At 39.6% G+C, this 23898-nt stretch overlaps 2 protein-coding genes across 2 annotated transcripts; one reads left to right on the forward strand and one right to left on the reverse strand.

Annotated features, from left to right (window-relative positions):
* The first annotated feature begins 211 nt into the window (after positions 1-211).
* On the forward strand, positions 212-896 carry MSGN1 (mesogenin 1). Its single transcript, XM_035323286.1, has one exon. It carries the CDS (start codon positions 245-247, stop codon positions 752-754), a length of 510 nt encoding a protein of 169 aa, XP_035179177.1. The 5' UTR covers positions 212-244; the 3' UTR covers positions 755-896.
* A 328-nt stretch (positions 897-1224) lies between these two features.
* On the reverse strand, positions 1225-19647 carry LOC118165297. The gene is made up of 22 exons (XM_035323285.1): positions 19577-19647; positions 19301-19353; positions 18741-18833; positions 17349-17476; positions 16733-16876; positions 16003-16086; positions 15209-15376; positions 15044-15140; positions 14724-14947; positions 13717-13870; positions 13433-13641; positions 13231-13348; positions 12855-13060; positions 12283-12400; positions 11417-11586; positions 10545-10618; positions 10340-10467; positions 9383-9572; positions 8814-8955; positions 8448-8544; positions 8226-8306; positions 1225-1308 (listed from the first exon to the last, which is right to left on the reverse strand). Exons 1-22 carry the CDS (start codon positions 19597-19599, stop codon positions 1268-1270), a joined length of 2742 nt encoding a protein of 913 aa, XP_035179176.1. The 5' UTR covers positions 19600-19647; the 3' UTR covers positions 1225-1267.
* Between the last annotated feature and the right edge of the window lie 4251 nt (positions 19648-23898).

Raw genomic sequence — 23898 nt, forward strand, 5'->3', positions numbered from 1 at the left:
CTGTTGCCTGTTAGCTTAAAGGCTTTTTAGCTGAAGGTTGATAATTATCACTGAGAAGAAACTAGCACATCAGGAGTTCATTTTCCATCTTAGCACTTGTAGTGCTCCTTTGAACTCCCCTCGCCAAACCCACGTTCCCACTTTGTCACTTTCCTCCCTCCATCATAAAAAGGTCTCGGCAGCCGGCGGCTTCAGCCTTTGCTGGCGGGCAGCAGGAATTGCTTCTCCCGGGCGCTCCTCCAGGATGGACAAATTGCACGAGACGCTGATAAATATGGAAGATGCTTTGGGTTCGGAGCACTCCGTCTGCTTATCTTCCTGGGACTGGAAAAATACCACCGGGGCTTTTGAGCTGCACCCTGTCTCCTCTCCACACAGCTTGTCCCCAACTCCGTCCTTTGAGTCCTACTCCTCATCCCCTTGCCCAGCAGCGGCAGAGACCCCCTACGGTGGTGGCAGCCTGGTGGGATATGGCCTGGTGGACTTCCCCCCTGCCTACCTGCCCAGCCCCGGGCAGGCCCGGCTGCCCAAGGGCACCAAGGTGCGGATGTCAGCCCAGCGCCGAAGGAAGGCCAGCGAGAGGGAGAAGCTGCGGATGAGGACCCTGGCGGATGCACTACACACTCTGCGTAACTACCTGCCCCCCACCTACAGCCAGCGGGGCCAGCCCCTCACCAAAATACAGACCCTGAAGTACACCATCAAGTACATCAGTGAACTGACGGAGCTCCTCAACAGCGTCAAGCGGGCGTAGACCCCACCTGGAACATCTGCCGTTCTGCCCCCTGGCTCTGCTGTGGAAGAGCCTTTACAAAAAAACAAACAAAACCAGCAAAATTTCTTCTTCACCGGAGTATTGTGACACGGGGTGCCAGCGGAGCAAGAGGGAGGGGGAGTGAGGGTCACGGGTGTACATAGGATGCAATGCTGGAAGGTGATGTAGGATTGCCTTAAAACTGAGCTACAAGTCGCTGAGATGGAAGTCTTGCTTTTTGCTTTTTTTTTTTTTTTTTTTTTTTTTTTTTTTTAAATAATAAGCTTCTGAGAAATTTTAAGCTTACTCTGATACTAAAGTCAAAACAAAAAGCTATCTAAGCTTCCTAGGATTTACGTATCACTGTTCTGATTGATCTTCTGTTTACTGAGGACAATAGTAAATCCATAGGTTTTAAAGTGATTTTTAAAAAAGTAAATAAAACTATATAAGGATAATAACTGTATTGGTTTGTAGGCACTTTAACGTTAGGACAAGGAAGAACGTGTATAGCTAGTTTAAGTGTTGTCTATTTATCCACATTTCTGCTGTACCTAAAAATCAAGAAACAAAGTAATAGTAAGAAAATCTTTGCTCATAAACAAATAAATATCAATGTCATAGTCTGTATCTTGTATTATATATGTTAGATAGGTAAAATCTTAACATGACCGCTATATACTGGAACTGAAATATAAGCTGTCATTTTGTATAGATAAATTGCCGTCAAATTCTATCTTCTGTATTAATATATACAGAAACATATAATATTTCTGTATTTAAACTATAAAACTCTTAGCTTCAATGTCTAATAAATCATGGAAGACATTTTTATATCAACTTTCTAGAACAAATAAGGCTGAGTTCTGTTCCTCTTCTTTCTTCTATCTGGCATAAGATAAATTGATTAGAATATCAGAAAGATGTGAAGTTTTATCCTCAAGGTGTACTGAAAAGTAGGAGGACTCTGACAACCATAACATCTCCTTAGTAAAAGCTGTCACGTCAGACATTTCCTACAACTAGTAACAGTCCCGTAAAACACACCCATGAAACTTTCCAAAAAACAAACAATGACAACATAGTCTAAATCTTTAATTTCTTTGACTTTTGTATGATGGAGATCATGCAAGTCTCACTGCAGATAAAACAAAGAGAAAATGTATGCTTTGTACATCTCATTGCAGATTGTTTATAAAGACTTGGCTACACTGAGACCAGCAATACACAGAGGGGAGCAAAACCTGGGGCAGACTTGATGCATTGCAGGGCTGAACAGTGCAGAGCTAATTAAGACAAATTAACCTTTTATCCATGGGGAGATGTAAGACACTGAGAAAGCAGCAGGCAGGAGTTAACAGGTTTGTTTCACCATGATGAATCAATCAACACATCTGTGTGGGGCAGATGGTCTAAGTTTGAGGATGCATCCTGTAGCAGAGCTCTGCAAAGTTAAAACTTTATTGCACCTTTCTCTTTTTTCTTTCTTCTTTCTGGTTGTTTGGACTGAAATATAATTGGTTTTGTACACTTTTTCTCCCTAGCTCAATCTAAGCTGACACAGTGTTCTTCTCACATGATATGTGCATGTTGGAGCAAACTGTGTGAAATCCATCACTGTCTGAAAAAAAACAGCTAAGTTCAAATTTATGCAGGTAGCAGTGTCACTCAAAACATATTCACATTTAAGCATATCCCCTATGCTTCTGTTTTGTTTTAATCCACATATTTCTCACAATCTTTCAGGCTTCAGCATAGGAAAGATCAATGTGGATTTTTATTTATTTATTTATTCAGTCCTCCTACTGTTTAAGGAAGTGAAATTGTATGTTGGCCACAGAATCTTTCACAGAGCCAGAACTGAGAGCTTGATGCTGAGTCCTTTCACAAAGACTCTCACCGTAGGTGACAGCAGTAAAGGGGGTACCTGCTCACTGGTACTGGCAAGCCACAAGCAGATACACAAAGGATAGTTCTATCATTGTCATCTTGGTTGTAGACCATCATCATTCAGAAGTATACTGGTTTGATAGACCACTATACTATACCAGATAGACTGACTGTCTGCATTTGGGAAGTCTTTTAACCTTGCTCCTTAAATCTTCCAAACCTGGAACTACAAGTAATAACTGTTTACAGCTCTTCATAAAGCAAAGGAAGGGAAGTAACAGCATCCACTTCTATGGCTAGTTTATCTGTAATCTTGCTGGTCATCCAACATTACTGCCTCAGTTTACTCAACTATAAAGGAAGACAGTGATAGCTAATGGCTTCTGAAGGCTGCTGCTCATAAACAAAACTATGTAATGCTGTATGCTAAAAGACTGGCCCAGTAGGAAGAAGACAGCCTGCAGATTTGAGGAATGGCTCAGGGCTGGTATTTCCTACCCACCCCCACCTTGGTTGCAAGAAAAGAGAAGGCCCTGAAGATGCTGGGCCATATCTCTCTGGGCGTCTGCAGAGTCCCTTCTCTCCCTTTGAGTCCAAAGTGGAACAGCAGCTCTAAGTAACCACAAAGGAAAGGCATTTGAGTTTCAGGACCATTTTACTGCTTCTGTGTTAGTGAACCAGACCTTACCCTTGCCCACTCCCTAGGCCCCAAAAATCCAGTGTCTGCTGCTTAACTACTTTGAGTTTCAGCACAAGGTGGCTGTGCATAAGGTGTCTATAGGGAACAAGTCCTGGCCTGTCCTAAATGGATCTGTGTTGCAGTAGGACCAAGGTCCATATCCAAGAGGGGGGTTAATTTAGTAGCACATGCTATACTCCTGCACAGTTTGATTTGTTGGTACTGACAGAGCCACTCCCCTTTCAGGGAAGCCCCTGTTGCACCTGCAAATGAGGAGGAAAAAGTGACCAAAACACAGGATTAAGAGTTGGAGTTGGGTTCAGTTCACACCTGTAGGAGGGTAGCTATCACCTCAAAAGAGGTGATTCTTCTCCTCTGAGGCCCACATGGAGTAGTGCACTCTGGTCTAGGGCCCCCAGCGTAAGAAGGACATGGAACTATTAGAGCTGGTCCAAAGAAGAGCCATGAAGATGGTCAGAGGGTTGAAGCACTGCTCCTATAAAGACAGGCCAAGAGCGGGGCAGGGTCACTCAGCCTATGGTATGGGAGTTAGAAGTAGGTGATGTTTAAGTTCCCTTCAAACCCAAATCATTCTCTGATTCTTTGACTCTAGCATTTGGATTTCCTAGACTGTGCTATGTTTGCTCTGCATTAATATAGAGCTTCTCTCTAACTCTACTTTTCTAATTCTTACATATATATTTCTTACATGTACATTTCACTGAATGTGAAGAGATGGTCTGATTTGTTATATTCATGATAACAACAGGACTTGGACTATATTTTTAAGAATATCAGAGTTAGTGTTGCCAACAGGAATAGTATGAAAATAGGCTCTTGATTTCTTGTACCTCAGAGACCCAGCATCTATTTTAGTGCACCTGGAGGTACATGGTTTGTTGAGTAAAGAGCTAATTTGCAAGAATAAAGTCGAGCAAGGAAGTACCAGTCCACATACAGTTCCATTCTCCAGCCCAGCCTTTCCATTTGAGATCAGGAGAGGGGCAACATTGTTGCCCACCACATGAACAGGGCAGTGATGTTGCTGATACATACTGAAGATGACAAGGAGGTCAAATTGCACCTTGGTGGAAAGAGCAAGTACCTTAGATAATATTCCTCAGCGGTTAAAAGACTTTGAGCCAGAGCTTTCCTCAAGACCATCCGTGAGCTGCAGAACAGGGGGGAGCTTAGGGCTGCCTGCCCCCACCCAGCACTTTGAAATTCTAAACTGAGGAGCACCACATAGGTGCCAAGAAGTTTTATGGTTACACATTTGGGCTGCACATAGGTGTGTCTGAGGGGAGCAAAGCCTCCTGGTAAAGGGCTTCAACCAGTTCTTCAGGGGAACCCCATTTCTGCATGGCAGAAAGTTATATAGATGTGTATAAAACTTATAGTATGCTTTAATGTACAAGTACAGATGCATCCCAGCTTCTGAAGATCCAAATCTCTGAAGGTATGGTAAGTTAGAGTAAAATTAAATCAGGTAAAATTCATGGCTATAACAGATACAAAACTTAGTCATGGAGAAGAGACCCAGTTCCCAATAAAGCAGCTTTGCTGTCATGAGGTAGAAAAATTGAGTCCAATTGAGTCCATCAGAATACTCACCCTGGTTAAGCTTACGCCTTTTTGCTTCTTTACACACCATGAGCCCAGGCTTTTTCTCTTATCACTACACCAAGTACTGTAAAGAGAGTGACACAGCTTACTTATGCTTTCAAACATTTGAAGTAGGAACCTGCCTAAGATTTGTCCATGAGCTTAGTGTGGTGCTTAGGTGTTTCTGGACTTGCATGCCCAAATGGAAGTAGAATCTGTAAGAAAATGACAAGCTGAAGACTGACAGAAGAAAAAGGTAGACTGACAGGTAGAAAAAGGTAGAAAAGAACTTGAGCCAAAAACTCCCACATCATTAGCTCACTCTCAGAACATATTTTCCTGTTGATATATGTTCATGACATTCAGTCTTCTAATGAAGACACTAAGATTTAAAATAAAAACCAAAACAAATGTACCAAAGTGAATTGAGTCAGAGAACAAGTGTTGCTTTTCTTAATCTTCCGATATTTAGAACAGCAACAACTATTAACTAAGACTAAAGCAGCACATAGTTTTAAAAACACTAGCTAGGTCAAAGTTACAGTACAGTAAGAGAACCATTTCTATCAACAGCCAGATAGAGTGTGGCTAGTTATAGCACTGACTTATCACTATTTTTTTCAAGTGGAAATATCCGTTTGCAGTAGAATTCCATTATTGTTTTTATTTTCTTAGAAAAACAAATCAAAAGACCTCTTTCCCCTTAGATTTTTATCATTTACCTGTTGAAGCTGTAAGAGACATTAAGCATAAACAAAGAAGATTGATCTCCTTTCAACTTGTGTTAACAGGGATATAAAAATAACATCCCAAATACCGGAGGGAAAAGCATGTGGTCATAAAATATCCACTTAAAAGGCAAAGAGGTGTTGATTCAACACTTGAAGAGGATTTTTTTTTAATATATAAAACCAGGAAAGTGCTTACTGAATTTTAGTATAAACAGACCACTAAGGTAGACAAAGTACTACTGTCACATTGTCTTTAAAAATTGCTGATATTGAAATGAACTTTGTCTCACATACTGTTGTAAAATCTGACAAGGTTTACATGAATCTTAGTTCAGCCACGGAAAGTACTTTGGAAAGAGGTATTCTTGAATTGTCAGTGAAAAAAATAAAAGATTATCTTATCTATTAACAATTCTCATTTTGCAAATTGACAATGAACAATTTTTAGAAAGACTAAAGAGTAGAGAAAAAGTTAAATGGGCATCACATAGCTTTTTTACAGCTCTTAAATCACTGTCAATAGGGAGAATCTTGAGATATCAACTAATCCAGGGTGAGGGGAACACATCTCCATAGAAAGACTTTAAATACTGCATATACATTAAACGATTTCACCCTTGAGTCTTAGTTTGAAGATAAGTTTCAGACTCAGGAAACCACATAAAGGACAGAGTTCACAGTAGGCTGCCCCTTCCTCATGTGTGGTTCTCACATCTGTTCCTGGCTATTACATTTTTTCTCCCTACCCCTGCACAGCTGTAAAAGGGGAGAAGGTGGCTCAGGCTATCCAAGGCAGCCCACACTGTGCTGGTAAATGCTGGTAAATCACTGGCAGATGAAAGCTGCAACTCTTCTATCCAGGGGAAGCACTGCATACCAGGGTCATTTCTTGGGAGACAATCAGCATGATATAAGACATACAGGGAAGTTGCCACACCACTTAAAGTGACTATACTTGTGTTCTGTTAAGTGCGAAGCCCTAGCAGTATATTACAGATGTGTCCTGTGAATTCTCAATAGCTCATGCCCACAGATTGAGGAATAGTTGGTGCTTTAGCCATTCAGTTAATGTAGGGGAAAGCATTAAGCACAAAATCACTGGCCTGTAAGCCTGATGAGACTTGACAAGTTTTGCATTTTCCTTTCATTTCCTTGCTGATGCTTACATCTCATTCCTCAATAGCATAGCTCTATAACTTTAGTCTTCACCGACCAGAGCAGAAAGAAGACTAATTTAACATTGTAGCCTCCTCTACTGGAGGACAATCTTGAGGCACAGCTAGGGTCTTTTTGTCATCATGAAGCCCACATTTTTTTTCAGAATGAATAAAAATATTAACTGCAAATATACTTAGCAGGCAACTGGAAGATGGACAAGACTTTCAAACATGATCTTGAAGTTATAAGATAAGCTGTTTAATGGAATCTCTGTACAGGTATAACAGCAGCAGAGCTACAAATCTTTTTCTTCACAAGGTACAGATAGATTCATTGAATAGTTTCTTACTCAAGGTACCTTTCACAGAAATCCATTGTAGAAGAATTCCATTTAATATAAAGTTAAAAAGCAAACAGCATTTTAAACCCATCGTGTCTTTGGCCCTAAGCAAGAGCAATGCATACTAAGCAATCTTTCCTTAGAACAGGAAAATACAGTACTGAATCCAAACTCTTCATATCACTACTCAGATGCAAAGAATTCAAGAAATTTTCTACCCATTAAAGAAAAGAAAGAGGACAGGATTATCCTACAGGAGTGCCTACATATTGTGCCTTCTAATAAGGAAAAATCTTAAACACTTCATAGATGAAGTCCATGTATTATCATTACTGCTATAAGTCTCCACTAAAAATTTTTAGAGTGACAGATTACTCTGCTGAGCAGAGTTACTGATGCTACCTGTGACTGATTTACCCCACAACCAAGGGAGGCAACTTGGCATTGCAGAGCCACAACCCTCCAGTGAAATCCACAGCTTACAGCTTTTCTAACAGTTGCCACTACAAAATCAAATATTTTTATTCTCATTTGCTTCAGAAAAGACTTACTGACATTAAGGTCTCTGTAACACTTTATTCATCTTAAAATTTTAAAAATGTAATAAATTATTTGCAGTTGCCATTACATCTGCTGCTACCTTTCCCTCTCTACACCAAAACAGATGCTTCCAATTACAAAATGGCTAGACAAATTTCAGACAGGTTAGCTGAGAAGTCACACAAAGATGAAGACTACTAGACTCTAGAGGAGCACAAGAGAGCAACACACTGAAGTTGACTAAGAGACAAAGATTCAGCTGTACTTGGTTAGTTGACCCTTTCAGCAGCAGACACTGAATGTATCTTCCAATAAGTTATTTTTACAGTGTCCTTACTTGAAGATCTGGACAGACTGCATTTGCATAGGCCATTTAACTGTAAATTCATAAAACCAAACAGCTCTTGATCAGTCTGTCAAAAGTCAGTGTGTTCACCTACAGAGAAGGGAGAAATGCGCAGAAGTCTTTTATGTTACAAGAGCAGTACATTGGGTATATCAGTAATGTGATCTAAAAGCAATACCTACCTCTGCTGGTCATGTTTTCCTTCCTAATAAGCACTGCCCCAGATGACGCTTGTCCATGTGGTTGTGATTCTGTACTGCGGTCTAATGAGACATTTCAGCTTTTAATATTCTGTACAGTACACACTAAGACAAGGAGTCTGCCATCTGACAAAGCTCCTGAGAGCACGTTCTGTGTTGCTGAGCAAGCTTCAGGAATGACTTAGGAAATATTGTTTTTCTTACCAAGTCTATGTTTCCCAAGATTGCATCTCCTCTGACAAAGGGAGTCGGAAGGCTGTGGCATAATGCTGCAGATCACCACACTGCAGTGGAAATACAGCTACAAGGTAAAAATATTTGTAGTGTGTACAGGGAGTCTTATTTGGCAAATACTGGATGTGTACTGATTCCAAATGAGATGAAGTGAATGCTAGTGAGTCACTAGTCTCTATTTGTTACTTCTATAGTGTTAAGCCTTCAAGGAGGTGACTAACAGCGCCCCAGCAGCACAGGGCCAGCTGAGATCATCTACAGCATTTGCTGCATGCACTGCTCCAGGCTTATGCATTGAGACCACTGACAGTGCACAACAAACCAGAGATATCTCACCTGCTTTTGTAATGGAGTTATGCCTTCTATAAAGGTGAACATCATCACTTCAAATCTCTTCAGGTGCTGAGGAAGTTTTACTCTGTTGCTGTAATTAACTTTGTGGAAGACTGTTTTGTGAGAGTCTTTGCTGTTTTCGCACCTTTTGGGGAAAATGAAAGAAAGCATCTTTAATCTAAACCATCACTTTGACAAGGTCCTTATGCAAGATAAGGAGGTGGAATGCTGAGGAATTTCCCTGTTTTCCTCCATCCATAGTGGTAGAGATAGAGCCTCTCCCAGTTATGGGACCTCTTTTGCCATGGTATTTAGCTGTAGTAATAGGTACTTCTTATTCTTTCATAAATTTTAACTAGAAGCTAACATTTCTGCCCACCCCTAGTGACCTCCTGATACCAGAGGGCATAGCTTGTTTGCAAGCACCCTCATGCCTTTCACAACATAGCAGCAGATACAGAATCAGGACCAAAAATCCTTCCCAGGTGAACTCTGTTCTCTTACAATTTCCTTCTAAGGTTAGGGGCTTTGTGCTCAGCAGTTACCAGACACAGAAGGGAAGCTCTCCTTACCCATTTATGAGGACTGGCCACTGTGGAAGGCTGTCCTGACCTGGGGAGTTTGTAGCCCAACAGTCTTCCAGGTTTAGTTCCAGTCTTGGATCTGCAGGCTGGAGCAGTTCTACTTCAAAATATAGTGCCTCCTTCAGGTATTTTACCACAGGATATTCCAGTTCTTGATAGGGGTCAGAATAGGACTCGTCTAGGAAAAAAAACATTGATGGTAGAGTTTCCTTTTTACAGGGTAGGTATTCACCAATCTTGAGTCACTCTGCTTTCCACCTCCATTTACTCTACCACAGTGGCACAAAAAGATTGAGACATCAGCAAATAGGGCTATGATGGCAAGAAAAAAAAAAAAGAACTAGTAAGGAAAGCAAAGACTTGAACTGTATTCCTTGGCTCTGAAGATCTAGAGGAGAGAAGCTTTCTTCTCTAAAACCTGCTAAGTCAGACCCTCATTCTGAAGTGCTTGTAAAAAGGTAACAAAGCAAAAGCATCAGGGCCACTCCAGTCAGAATGACAGTTTTGTTCAGTTTTCAGTTAGAACTTTTTGCCAGCAGTGTTACCATTTTACAGCAGTAATGCATGTAGCTTCCTTCTGACAGGAGTTATGGTTATCGTGGTCAGTGCTATTTTCTCCACTTGCTTTTTTCTCCACACTTCAGACACTTCCATCACATCCACTACACAGAAGTTCATATGCTCATGCCAAGCAGAAAAACCATAAGACTTGGTTGCACATGATATGATCCACTTGACCACTTCTGTTGCATTCCGGAGGTACAATGTCTCTCAGAGGGCTTGAAGAGATTTTTCAGTTCACCCTGGTGATATTGAAAAGCTGCCTGGACATAGCCCTGGGCAACTTGCTTTAGGTCACTGTTTGTGCAGGGGAGTTGGACAACATGACCTCCAGAGGTCCTTTTCAATCTCATCCATTCTAAAAATTCTGATCATAAAGGTTACCTTTAAAAAGCTTCAATGAGAGGTCAAGAGAGCCAAACCCTGGCTTAATACTGGATGATGGGTTCTTCTTAGTTTCATACTGGACATCAACAGTCTGCTTGATTTTGTACAAGCATACAAACTTTAATCTAAGGGAAGATGTTTAGCATTAGATTTCAGAAACTGAAACATCTTGGACAGCCTCCCTCTAGGAAATGTCACTTACTTGTATACTGGTGAATTATTTCCAGGTCTGAAGTAGATTACCTCATTCTCATATGTTATAGATGTGCTATTGAACTGAAAGATACATATGTTACAAACAGGACAGTTACTTTAGAATTGACTTTGTTTTTTTACAAAACATCCACATCCCTTGACTGGCAGATGACTCTGAGCAGAGTACACTTGGAAGTGGCCAGAAGTTATTGTCCTGTACCTACTGAACCAAAGCAAGACACAGCTAACAGCAAAGTCATTATCAAGAAGTAGCTTATCAACTAACAATATCTTGAATGACATAGCACCCCAGAAAGAAGTGCACTGGGACACACAAAAAAAACAAACAAAAACAATTCTGTTGATTCTGTTAGCAGAACCAGTGCCTAGCATTCAGAGAAGATGCATTTGTTGTGACTGGAATTTAAAAGTGATTTGATCTGTTATTTTGTCTCTATTTTCTATAGAAACAGTAAGTAGCAGAAAGAGGAAACCCACTCTAGTGTTGGTTTAGGTATTCATTAGCAATATCTAACCAGTTTCTGTAAGACTGGAATACATACTATGAATACATACTGGCAACACAAACTCACATTCAAGACTGTTACTGAATGATTCAGAGATGTCAAAGTACATGCTGGTTTTAGAGAACAAGCACATCTGGTCCTGAAAGTTTTTCACCAACTAAGGTGAGGCTTCAGAATTCAGCCCAACAGAATTTTGTTATCCTTAGAAAAGGATATTAGGTATGCCTCATGTTGAAAGTGACTACTTATTAGCTGTGACCATTTGCAGCTTCTATTCAGCTCTGAACTTCTGGTAGTTCTAGTGCTAAACCTATCCCAATAAAGAGTAAACTTCATGTCACTAAGCACTCACCTTTCCTCTTGTTCCACACGTATTCACATTGAATTTGAAAGTTGCAGTCTTCTCTGTCACTAGGCTGGGCTTGCAGTTTCTGTCACTTAACACAAGGAGGCTGGTGTTCAGGTCTGCAAGTCTTACCAATTTCACTGCAGTAATAACCACAGTGCCATTGGGAAGGCACTCTGAAAGAGAAAGATACATTTTTTTTTTCAGTACAAATCAGTTCTTCATACTCTAGTTCTATCTGTTCTGTAGATTAGTACAGCTAAGAGGTTCTGTATGAATTTTCTAGCAAGACTTTTAGCAGCAAATGAGGATGAAGAATTGAATAAGCCTCTTCAGTACTTACACTTGATTTTTTTCAAGCTAACACAGATAGAGCGTGCACTACACAGACTAAGGATGACAATTTCACTCACCTTTCTCTTCATAGGATGTCTTACTCTCTCCCATAGAGACTTTTCTGGCCAAGATATTCAGTACTTTCAAACCAGATGAGTAGGTTTCCAGTGACTATTTATAAATTGACACTCTATATGCCCATCTTCCCACCAAAGAAGAAGCACCCAGGAAGACACCCCAAACCAAAAGAGCCCTCCCCCCCAAAAAAAACTCCTTTGACAAAGTTTTATGTTTTTGGAAGCGTGAGATGAAGTATATTTTCTATTCTCCTTACCAAACCTTGTACTGGGCAGGATTTTTTCTATAGACAGTAAGTTGAATTGTCTTGTAGCATATTACTTGGTAGAAAAATTTATAAACATATAGGGTATCACACCAGTATAAGCTCTAGTAATATTTCAGACAGTGTGGGCTTATGTGACTTATACAACTCAAAGAGCATTAAAAGCTAAACATATCAGTGACAGTGTACTTACGTATGAGCTCTGAAGGGGAAAATCTGCAGGAGACTGAGAAGTCCTTCTTATTAGCAAAGGTGACTCTATCTTTCAAGGTTAAGTGGAGTGAAGCCAATACTCCAGACCTATGAATATCCTAGAGAGGATTATCACAGGTTAAAAAAAAAACAAACTACTCTTCTAGAAAAACTAAAGAACTAAGAGCAGGTTATAACAAGCCAGAGGTAATAGCCTTTGACCAAAACCAAGTCCATAAGAGATTTTTCATCTTAACCTAGAAGCACATGCAGAACTTGTTCAGTAGATTCACCATACAACATGTCATTGCCTGTACAATTGCTATTAAGATGTTCTTCAGCCTTTAAGTACTTGCAAAGTGTTTTCTCCTGGCTACTTCTGCCAACATTAGCTAAAGGAAATAAGTGTTCTTCCAAGGACAAAAAAAAAAAAAGAGATCTCCTTTAATCCTTTGAAGCCTATCCAAAGGGAAGCTTTATTTTGGAAGGTTCATTTAATCTACAAGGACATATTATATCATGTTCATCTCAAAGCTATCACAACTTTTAGTTGATGCAGACTAGCATCCTTACCTCATAGTCCAGGAGGGAAGAAAGGAAAGGGACAGAGATGGCCAAGTGAGTGCCATTATCACTCAGGCTGTAGTTGTACTTCTGTGCAGCCTCTGGGGTCAGGTGTTGGCCTGAGATGGAGGGCATCCAGTTCTGGTCCACATTCCCATGAGTGATGTGGAGATGGAGGTTGTTCTCATCACAAAATCCCCTTGCACTGGGCAGTACTGTAATACAGCTAAGGGTCAGCCAACATGCTAGGTGCCATCAGAGTTTAATATTATTATTTATTACTGACAGCATCACCAGCTGAACTTCACCCAGTTAGCAACTGAGTTCACAGCCAGGTAACTCGCAGCCAGATAAATACACTTTTGCACAGGTTCCACTAGCTTACCAGCATCTTTAACAGCAGACAGTGTAACAATAGGGACAGAGAAGGTCTCGCTTGTTGGATGAATTATGAACTCCAGTGTGACATTCAGTGTGTATGTTCTTACATCACCTCTCACATACTGAAAAAACATTTTTAGAAATAAAAAAATCACTGAGTGTTATCATTTCTACACCATGACATGCTGCTGTTTCTAAGTACACACCTCTTTCTTAATGCTTGGTGCATCAAATGGCACTTGTATTACATAGGCTTTGCTTTGATTAGCATATCTAATCTCATATGTTTGGTACCCATGAGGAACAGCATCAGGTACTGTGACAGTTGCCCCCTCAATGGTCAAGTTCACAAGCTCCACATCCAGGAGGAACATTCCCACTGTCACATTCATTATCCTTGCACTCAGATTTGAATCTGAAAAGAAATGTACTAGCATCAGTCTCCTCTCAGTACCAAAACCTTCAGTAAACTCAGTGTTAGGATACTTACTGTTGGTTACAGAGAGTTCTACTAGTTCAAATGGTGTTTCTATTTCCTTGATGATGGTATGTTTGGTTAGTCCCCATTTGTTATCCTCCCACTGGTGTTCCAAGAACAGGTTGATGCAGTATTTTGCCCCATGCTGTCCACTGCTCACAGAAGTCTGGAATTTTATAGTCAGCATCCTTTAATATAACATGACTTTAATATAAAGTGAAAGCTGTATCATAGCATTGCAGGGTCAGCTAGAGCTACAGTTCCAAACAATTGTCCTCCTCAGCTCTGTGGCTCTGCTTTTATGCTAGGAAGGAAGTCTGAAAAACCAACATCTGTGAGAAATCATGCACTCGTGTCATGCTTGCTGTATCACTATTACAGGCTCTATTTTTCTAAGAGTTTATATTATCTCAGGATACTCAAGAGACTACCTTCCAAAGGTAGTCTCCCACCTCCTAGTTTCAAAACAGCAGGGGGCCTTTACCAGTGAAATGGCTCCTCCTGCAGTTTCCTTTGAAGTTCATCTATAACACTCGCCCAGGACTGAGTTCACTCCAAGGGAGTGATTTAGAGACATAGCCTCCAAGCATCCTGATATAATGTGGTCTTGAGGACAAATGGCATGTTCTCAATCTTAAATGCTTTGTGGAAAATATGACAATCTATGTGTGCTTTATAGTCCAGATAGGACTATCTTCAAGGAGTATGACATCAGGACTGAAAGGCAAAAATTCTGTATTAACCTGAGGAAAGATAAAAATCATAGTTCTTTATGGGATTCTGTACATCTCTGCTCATCAGAAGAGGTTTTCACAAAGTGGTTTGTAAGAGCCCTTTGGTCAGGGTTTTTGGGATGTTTGATATACCTTTTCTTTCCCTTCCCCTCCCTCCCCCCCTTCTCAACCTTTTCCCCTCCCTTGTAATGAATAGAATGAAAAAATATCCCTCCCCAGGAAAACAAAACACCGCCACCACACAGTTACAACAGAATAATTTACCTGCCATCCAATATAACTAACCTTGTAATAGCCACCTTCTGCACCTATTGGTACCTTCATTGTAATTGCATCTAAATCATTAGATAACACATATTTCCTGGAAGCCATTTCTTTGGCAGAGAGTTTGTGTAGATTCACACCAGCTTCAACAAGCACATCCTTAAAGTTAGTTGCTCCAGTACAGAGTGCTTGAATGTATTTTGGAACAGTCCAGATGATTGTTTTGTTAGTGTAATCCACACCATCTTAGGGACCAGATAAGAAAGCTGTCAGCTCATTACAGTAGTTACCAGACATTCCCCATACATTTAAACATTGGGGTGAGGTACCACATTTCTTACCTACAGGACATGCCACAGCAGTATCCACCATCAGGATCATCCACTGCTGTTTGTGAAATGTACTTGATCTCACTGCAGAAAAAGTAATTCCCTGAGCCTGCAGGAAGAGATCTGGTTAGGCCTATACAATCTGACAACTTGTTGGGTGGGACTGAGTGTACCAACCTTGACCAGCTGAGTTTGTGCAGCATTATATGGTACTCGCAGCAGAATCCTCCTATCTGTGGTGTTAAGTCCATAGCCAGCACTCCAAGCATCACTCACAAGCAGAGCCCTTTTCTCTTCTGGTTGATGAAACACTATTTGCCATATTGAGGCTTCTCCTGATTTAGCCTGCCCGTAGAAATTCACTAATAGTTTAAACAAGCTGTTCAAAGTGACTTATTTACTATATTGGATGATTTTTATGTATTGAACTGCACAGAAATTGTTGACTTGTTGTAAGTACTACTAATGTGATACTCCTCAAGCTTCGCCCTGCTCAGCCTCTCACACAGAGAAAGCTTTCCATATTAAAAGCAAACAGATGTTATACTGAAAAATAGAGACATCCCTTTCTGTATGGAGATAAATTATGGGGCAGGAGATTAACTACAATGCTGCACTGAAAATATAGGGCCCAAGAAGAAAAAAAAAAAAAAAAAAAGGCAATCTGGAGTTCATTCTTGCGCCGTGGGTTCTTAGAGTTTTCCTTGCATACCCATTTGCCTGGGGAAGACTTGATTTTTAGGTCATCTGAGAAAGAGATCCCCACTTCTTCCTTGGAGATAAGGCTTACAGCTGCCTGTATTTCCAATATATATATAAAGCCTCTACTCTAAAACCAGTTTGTAAAGAAGTTCTGCTCTTTCTACTTAAATGTAGTTTCTGAAAGGAGAATTTATACTGTGTGGACATAGAAAGATGGTTATGTTGGAAGTAGCACTAGCTCTTATTAGGAAGAAAGCCTGTAATTTTACCTCTGGAAAGGCAAGAGTCCAGTCTTCAGGTTCTTCTTGAATGAAGTCCTTTACAGTCTGTGGAAGTTCCCTCCTGACAGAAACCTGAATGAAAAAAGCTAATCTAAGGAAAAAAGTGTCACCATCAACCCCCTGGCCTTGACATCTCATAAGTCTTTTTCAGTACTTTCAGGACAGTGGGAGACTGAGATGAATGGAGACTAGCATCTCCCAAAGGGAGATTTTTTTATTCCCCTCTTCAAGTCAAGGATTCATATTTTATCATGATATTTTATCATATTATAATAGTGTATTACCCATAGTCAACTTCATCTCAGATTTTTTTTAAAGCATATCGATTTTCTAGTTCCAGCATTTTCACTTCCAGTTAAAGCCACAGCTTCATTCTTACACCCAGGTCCTCTTCAAAGAGGAATTGTTCTTTTCTCTCTACAGTTCTGCCCAGAAAGTTCAGTAGGTGTATTTTCTGAAGGAAAAATTATCTCAACATTTGTTGAGACACCATTCAGCTAGTTCAATCCATTACCTTAACCTTTTGAATATTATCTCAACTTTATTGGCTATTAACACTATTCAGATGTCTGAACATAAGATAAATACATCACTAAGCTCAAGATGCTGCTGTAGCTTCACCAGTAAAAGCCTTTCATAGTGTGACATTCAAACTCTGTTCCAATTCCCATTCCTAGCATCTAATCTGATTCCAAAGATGAAGTCTTCCAATGCTTACCTCCATGTAGTTAATTTCACATACTAACTCTCTTGGACTCCATGGGCCATAATGACAACTTGCACTTTTTAGGTGAATTGAAGCATTTTTCATATCAGGAGTATGAGATGCTTTTACTTGTAAAGTTACTGTGAATGTATCTTTCTGCATGGACATGGGAAACAGTTGTTAGACAGGTTTTTCCCAGTAGGACATCAGCTATCGTTGTGACCTAACTTAAGAAATCCACCCATCAGACTTTGCACAGAAAAGCACCTCCATACTGAAGTGTTATTTTTTCCTTGGTTAACTACCCTATATACATATAAGTAGCTATCTACATAGCAACACAAATACATTTCCTATTCTTATCCAGTAGAAGGCATTTGCGCTTCTAGAATATATATGTAATATGCTTCTTCATATGCTCATCTGTCCTATTCCATAGGGCATTGAAATGTCAATACCATGGTGTATTCTCAGATCTCTGGATACATTTGAGGAGAACTAGACGTTCTGCTAGTAAACTCCCAAGACATTATGACCCTTCAGTTAATACCTGCCAATAATTTGGTAATCTTTTGTGTAAAGTTCATACACAGGAAAAAAAAAAAAAGCCTATATTAATTAGACTTACCTCCAAGTGAGAGTGGCAGCTTAGTGCAGAAGCACGAAACTCAATGTTATTCCAGTTGCTGTAAGTTACTGTATAGCCACATTGTGATGCCAGGTCCTCATCTAGCTCCCAGGCTATGCCAGATTGATCTATAGGCCATGAGTTAAGATCAGTATTAATAATTATGACTCCTGCTCTGCAAACTCCCTCAGCAGTCTTCCCTTGCCCCTAGAGTTCAGCTGGCCCAGGTTCTTTTATGGCCCAGTTGTATACCTTGAGGTCAAACTTAAGATAAAGTTGCGCATCAAAATCAATAGAAAGATAAAGGTAAAGCTACAAACATACTGGGACAGGAAACATGACAGTTGAAAGGCTGAAGATGATAAATGGCCAATACGGGAAGATGTGAAAACCTAAACGATTGGGGAGGAAGCCCCAGTAAGTACAGACCAGAAACAGATCACTAGCATCAAAGTTGTCATGGTTGATGAATGATGACAACTCGCAACACAGGGGCTTCGTTCTGGGGTTGGCATGCACTCTTGTTTCTCTCTAATGCCTGGCTGGCTAATGGAGACTCTTCAGGAGTCTTATCAGAATGACAAGCACACTAAAGCTTAGCTTGAATTTAAACTACAAAGTTATCATTGATTTTAAGCCAAAAATAATTGCTTTATACTATCAAGCTATACATATCTCAATTGCAGTCTATGTATGGATGAAGATGCTCAAACAGAAACATGCTAAGAGGAATTTGACAAGTTTAACATTCTGAGAAGATGGATGCAGTATAACAAATCATATCTAGTCAGATAGCCAACGTTGAGAGCTAGTTCAAGACTGAGTTAACATTTTTATATTTTACACCTGATTATGTTTATTGACCAAAGTTAACTCACTTCACCCTTCCAGGGCACTCTGTGGTGTTTTCACTCAAACATACCGCTCATTGATTACAAGTCTGCAGTCAGAGGCCCCAGATAATTTACCAATCCACTAGGCCCCTTAGTTATAAGCAAAAAAGTAGAGAATCACCTGGGCAAAATCAGTGGCATAGCATCAGCTTCAGCTTTTGTACTTTCCAAATAGTATGTGTGGTTTCTGGGGCATATTTTTACCAGGAGGGAAATCCACCAACATGTCTAACAACTACCATGTCTTCCTACATGGTACGTTTCAGTTTGAGTGCAGAGACAACCTTGATTAGACTCGATATAACTAAGTCATAACTCAACAAGTCTAGAGGTTATACATAAATAAAGGTATTTTTAAAAATAATAACGAGGTGCAACACATTTCCAACAGCTCTATACACTTCATGAGATACAGGGAATTCTAGCATAGGAAGACCTTGAAAAATTTAAGACATCACCTTGTGCAATTCTATCTCCAAGATCTTCTCTATCAACTTACCAACAGCAGAAAAAGATAAGTATTTGCCCTCAAAGTATTCCACCCTCAGTGTTATATGCAAGAAATTCTCCAAGCACTCTGAACTCATGGGTCCTGTGTTAAAAATCAGTAAGTATAGAATTGAAGGTAACAAAGAGAAACCTGAAACATTCCAATTTGTAAATAACAATATTATAATATTTATATTTCAGAATCTCTGGTCAAGGGATATTAGAGGATACAAATATATATATCTATATAAACAACCAACCAAAACAAACAAACCAAAAAACACAAGAAGCTCTTTCAGGAGAAAACATGAAAGCAGTGTAATCAGTGTAACCATGCCTGGCCAGCCAACACTGCTACCTGTAGCAGCCAGCAACAGAAACAGGATTGTGAAAGAGGTTCAAGAAACCACTAAATTAGCTGTCCCAAGCTGAACATCTTTATTGGAATAGAGCAAAACAAGAGAAAAAAAAAAAATCCTCCTCTAACCTACTGAAAGGAAATGGAAAAATGATAATAACAATAATAATAATGAAAAGTTTCTATGTGAAGACACTTCATAGCAGTTTTACCTGGTCTCCCATGGGTCCATGTTTCAGAAATGGATATCCCTATCACTAATAACCTGTATGAGAAAACAAGAATTAGTAGTAACTCCTACTGTAACAACTGCTTCCTAACTGATTTTTGCACTTAGAAGTTCTAGCCTGGATGTTTCAGCTACAGATCTAGATTTGAAAACTGCAAAATGGGAATTCCTTAGTTACCACTAGAAAGTAACACACTATAAAATAGAGAAGTTAACATATCTGATGCCTACAAAAAGATAACCACTATGAAATTCTTACCTCAACACCAGACCCAACTCCATTATGTATTTGCCTTGGCTGTGCTGCTTTTCCCCTTATAGCAACATAGAAATGCAAGTCTCCTTCATCAGCCTTCTATAAAAAAGAAAAAAAAAAAACAAACCTAAAGCCTTTCTATCTTCTCAAAACCTTGGATGATGTGGAAAGGCTGTCACCTTTATAATGATGAAACCGATTTTCAGCTGTTTATCCTTCTAGATACAAACTGATAATTCATGTCACCTGCTCATTTGCTTTACTGATTAAATCTGCCCCTATCCGGGTCTCATCAGCTCCTAACCAGCAGGTTGTTGTGTGTAGGCAGTAGGATAAATAGTGCTTTTCTGGTAAAGTATATGGCAGTTCATTGTTTCTGGGTTCTCTCTTTTTTCACCATGTAGAGAAGTGTCCATGGCCTTCCCTGGAGAGCTTCCCTGGAAGTGTTCTACAGGCAGATGTGTGACCTGCAGCTTTAGGGCAAGCGGTGTAATAAGAAAGAACAAAACTGTTGACCTTTGAGATAGTTGGTTACAACTAATATTGAAGGTGACATATGCTGTATGCTGCTGGACATCTCAAACCAAGTGAAGAAGTGTCTGATTGGGTGGCCTATGGGACACCTCGACCAGAAATGATCCTTATTAGTCATGGCCAGCCAATTTCATGGAATCATAGAATCGTTAAGGTTGGAAAAGACCTTCAAGATCACCTGGTCCAAACATCACCCTATTATCAATGTCACCCACTAAACATTTTAGCATAACTTTTTCCAAAACTGTGAGAAAGTAAGAGGTCTGCTCTGAATACAAGCAGATCAGAGATAAAGACCCTGCCTTTGCTGCTTGCTGAATGTAGATAAGTTACTCCTGTGGCCCTGGGTCCAGATCAGCGATGGCATCCCACCTTTATTAACAGGGGTTAATACAATATACATTATTAATATGGGTTATACAACCATGGGTGATGCATGGGACCATCATACTCATGGAGCTGATGAGCTGAGATGCTGATGGCTATACTGTAGTCAGGTCACTTAGTGAGTGAAGGTGTTGGTGTGATGTCTGTTTGCTTTTGCTGTAACTATTGAGCTGAGCATCGTTTGTATGTAGCTGTAGCAAAATTAATAGCACAAACAACAATAGATCCAATATTGTAACAACAATAGATCCAATATTGTTTTATTTTTGTATATAATAAAGAGTGCAAAAATTCAGTATTCCTTGTCTTGGTCATCATTTAGTCCAACTGTCAGTTATTCTGTGCAAATAGAACCTTAACAGTCAGAAAGAGAGTTCCCCTGTGGCAATTCTCATTTTTCTCTTTTCATGGCCTTGGTTTCCTTATTTCTTTGAGCAGTATTTCCATTTTTTCTTCCTGTGTCTTCTAACAACGTTACCAGGAATAATGAATTTTAATTTTGTGTGTATCTGTGCATGTCATCATTGAGTGGTCAGATCTGCAGGAGTCTCTCAGTTATATATTTCATGTTTAGACTCTTTATATTGGGGATCTTTTTGTCCTAGGCTTATGTGTGTGACAGTGTGTTTTTGCTCCTTCCTCTGCACATCTGAAGGCATAGAAGAGCTGAAGGAATTGTAGTTAAGATCAATGTCCTGGAGAGGGAGCCTGACACCCTCCTATGGGGATGCTCTTCCCTGATCTGCCAGCCAGCTGTACCTCTTCAATTTTATTCAGTGTTTGTTCTTAAATCTAACAAATGTTAGACCAAGGTCGTTTTAAGCAAACATATGCATTAATGTTGAAGTTATTTATTACAGCTAACCTCACTGAGCTACTCTTGCATCTTTAGAAGTATATATATATATATAAATACATGTAAAAACAAAGTTTACCATATTCCAAGATACTTCTTTTACCAGAAACAAGTTTTATCCCCAGCTAGCTTGTTTTCCCGTTGTTTCCTTTTGAAGTATCCCTGTCTGATGAATTTTCAACTTTACAATTTTTGTTGTTGTTGTTTTCTGAAAAGCACTGTTATATTCTATCCACTACTGAATTGTAATAATAAATAGAACCATGATCAGGAAGTCAGCGCTTCAGTATTGCATAGCACACTGTATTTATTATTTCTGGATAGGTGGCCATTAAAATTATGCCTATTTTCTCTGTGCAGTTATTATTTACAATATTACAGAAAGGTTATTACACTTTTCCAGAACTTAATTTTAAGTACCACTAAGGAAGTATCTGAGAATTCCTCTAGATTGCATGGGCTCTACCCGACATTTAAAGCAGATCTGCACTGTTGGCAAACCCATCACCTTAATTCTATGTTAGGTGTCCAGATTGCTTATGCTTTTCTACACCAAACAGTCTCTAGCCATATTTCTGTTCAGCCTACCAATGCATGTTGAGGTTATGGGACAAAGCAGCATCCTGGTGGTGTCTTGTTCAGTTTTTGCACTTTCAGCAGGGTCATGGCAACTAGCAACCACATGTGGAAGAGGAAGGAGAATTACAGTGGTCCTGATAAAACTCAGCCTTATCACGGCAGTACTGAAAGCATTATCCATTCAGTTTACCTGCATGGACACAGTCTGCTTGTTTTCTTATTTTTCTTCTTTTTACCAGGCAATTATAGATTAATTCCTAGATACCTTAACTTTTCTGGCTTGTTTGTTTCTTTGTTTGAATTTCTTTTGTTATGTAGCATGTCTTAGACCATAATTTTGACTCTGGGCAATAAAATAACACAAATCCGAGATTATTTATATAATATATATATGGAGAGATTTATAGTCAAACCAAAGTTTTGAACTGACTTAAGTAAAAAACAAGAAGATATTCTATCACAGTTCTAATTTCTAAAGTATTTTGAAATCAAAAATACTTTACTCAAACTCTATGGCCAAAACTGCCAAGGTTAGCAAAGTTTTCCTTCTAGCCTTTTCATTTGTATCAGGGTAAGAAGAGGAAGAGATTATGTAGTATTAGACACACATTCAGGTCTAGCAACTGTGTGGAAGTATTTACCCTTTAATTTTCTAGGATCAACATGTTTTTATGTTTCTAGTTTTTTCTCTGGTAACTGATAGGTCTCCCATAAAAGCAGTAACTGAGTGTAAGGGTCAGATCATGTAGTGTCATGACCACTGGATTAGGAAAAAAATGAAGTCTGCACAATCTAGTACGGCTATATCTCAACTTCACTTTGAAAACTATTTTGCATATTTTGAAGGCAAAAATGCATGAGAAATGAAATTCAAGTCACAGTGCTTCTTAGATTAGGTGATAGATAACTCATTGCTCATAGGAAGAATAAAACTGAGAGAGATTTTGCAGTCTCACCCTTGTAAAGTGACCCTTGTAAAATGTCCACTGGAAAATTTATTATTAATTTTCTTCTCAGGGTTGCAATACAGAATAATAGTTATTAAATGAACTATCCTATCTGTCTCACTCTATATCCTCCTCCTCCCATGAATCTGTTCCTAGACAGTGTGTTTATATGCTCGGCTAATTCAAATATTTTCCATGCAAATAAATAAATAAATAAATGGGAAGACAGAAAACACACGCTTTATCTGTAAGCAACATCTGCAAGAACAGACACATTAGATAGAATGAAGCCATTAACTAGAACTCAGCAACTTAGTCTGGGCTGTCTCTGCTGCAAGTTATGACTCCTCTGGGGATATGAATGATTTCCTGAATAATCACTGACTTGATTTTCAGCTAGTCACAGTCCTGCTCTGAGAGTACAGTAGAGCTAAGATCCCCGGAGAGTCAGGAAGCCATCTTTCTCAGAGATGGGTGGTGTGGTGGCTTCCCTGGGGCTCTCCCATTATTATTTTCATTTTAGCTGGCAACTCACAGATAAAATCAGGAACCAACAGGTTTAAGAGGACAAATGTCTTGAGTTAAAGTTTTTTAAGCCTCCCCACAAGGAGTGTCAACCATGAGCATACTGCATTGTGAAGTACATGGTGGTTTGCACAAAGAGTACACACGAGGCCATACTTCCACCCCACCTTCTTCCTGCTTGTGCTTTCTGTGTTATCCCCTTCAGCATGGTGTTTCAAGTGCAGTGGAAGCCCTCCTCTGAACCAGGATCATAACCTATGGAGTTAGGTATGAGATTTCCTATAACTGGGAGTACCATTTTGAAAGTTTGGCTGCATCAACTTGGCTCAATAAAACTAAGCCAAACTAAGCCAAAGAGTTACTCCAGGAAGTAATCTGGCCCTTAATGTCCAGTTAGAATTTCAGAGTAGGAATTTATGTGCAGTGGAGAACAATCTGTGGAAATGTCTGGAACCAAATGCAAAGCAATTTAGATTACTGTGATAGTACAAAAGCGC

The sequence above is a fragment of the Oxyura jamaicensis genome, chromosome 3, assembly GCF_011077185.1.
Source record: "Oxyura jamaicensis isolate SHBP4307 breed ruddy duck chromosome 3, BPBGC_Ojam_1.0, whole genome shotgun sequence".
In the NCBI taxonomy this organism is placed as follows: domain Eukaryota; kingdom Metazoa; phylum Chordata; class Aves; order Anseriformes; family Anatidae; genus Oxyura; species Oxyura jamaicensis.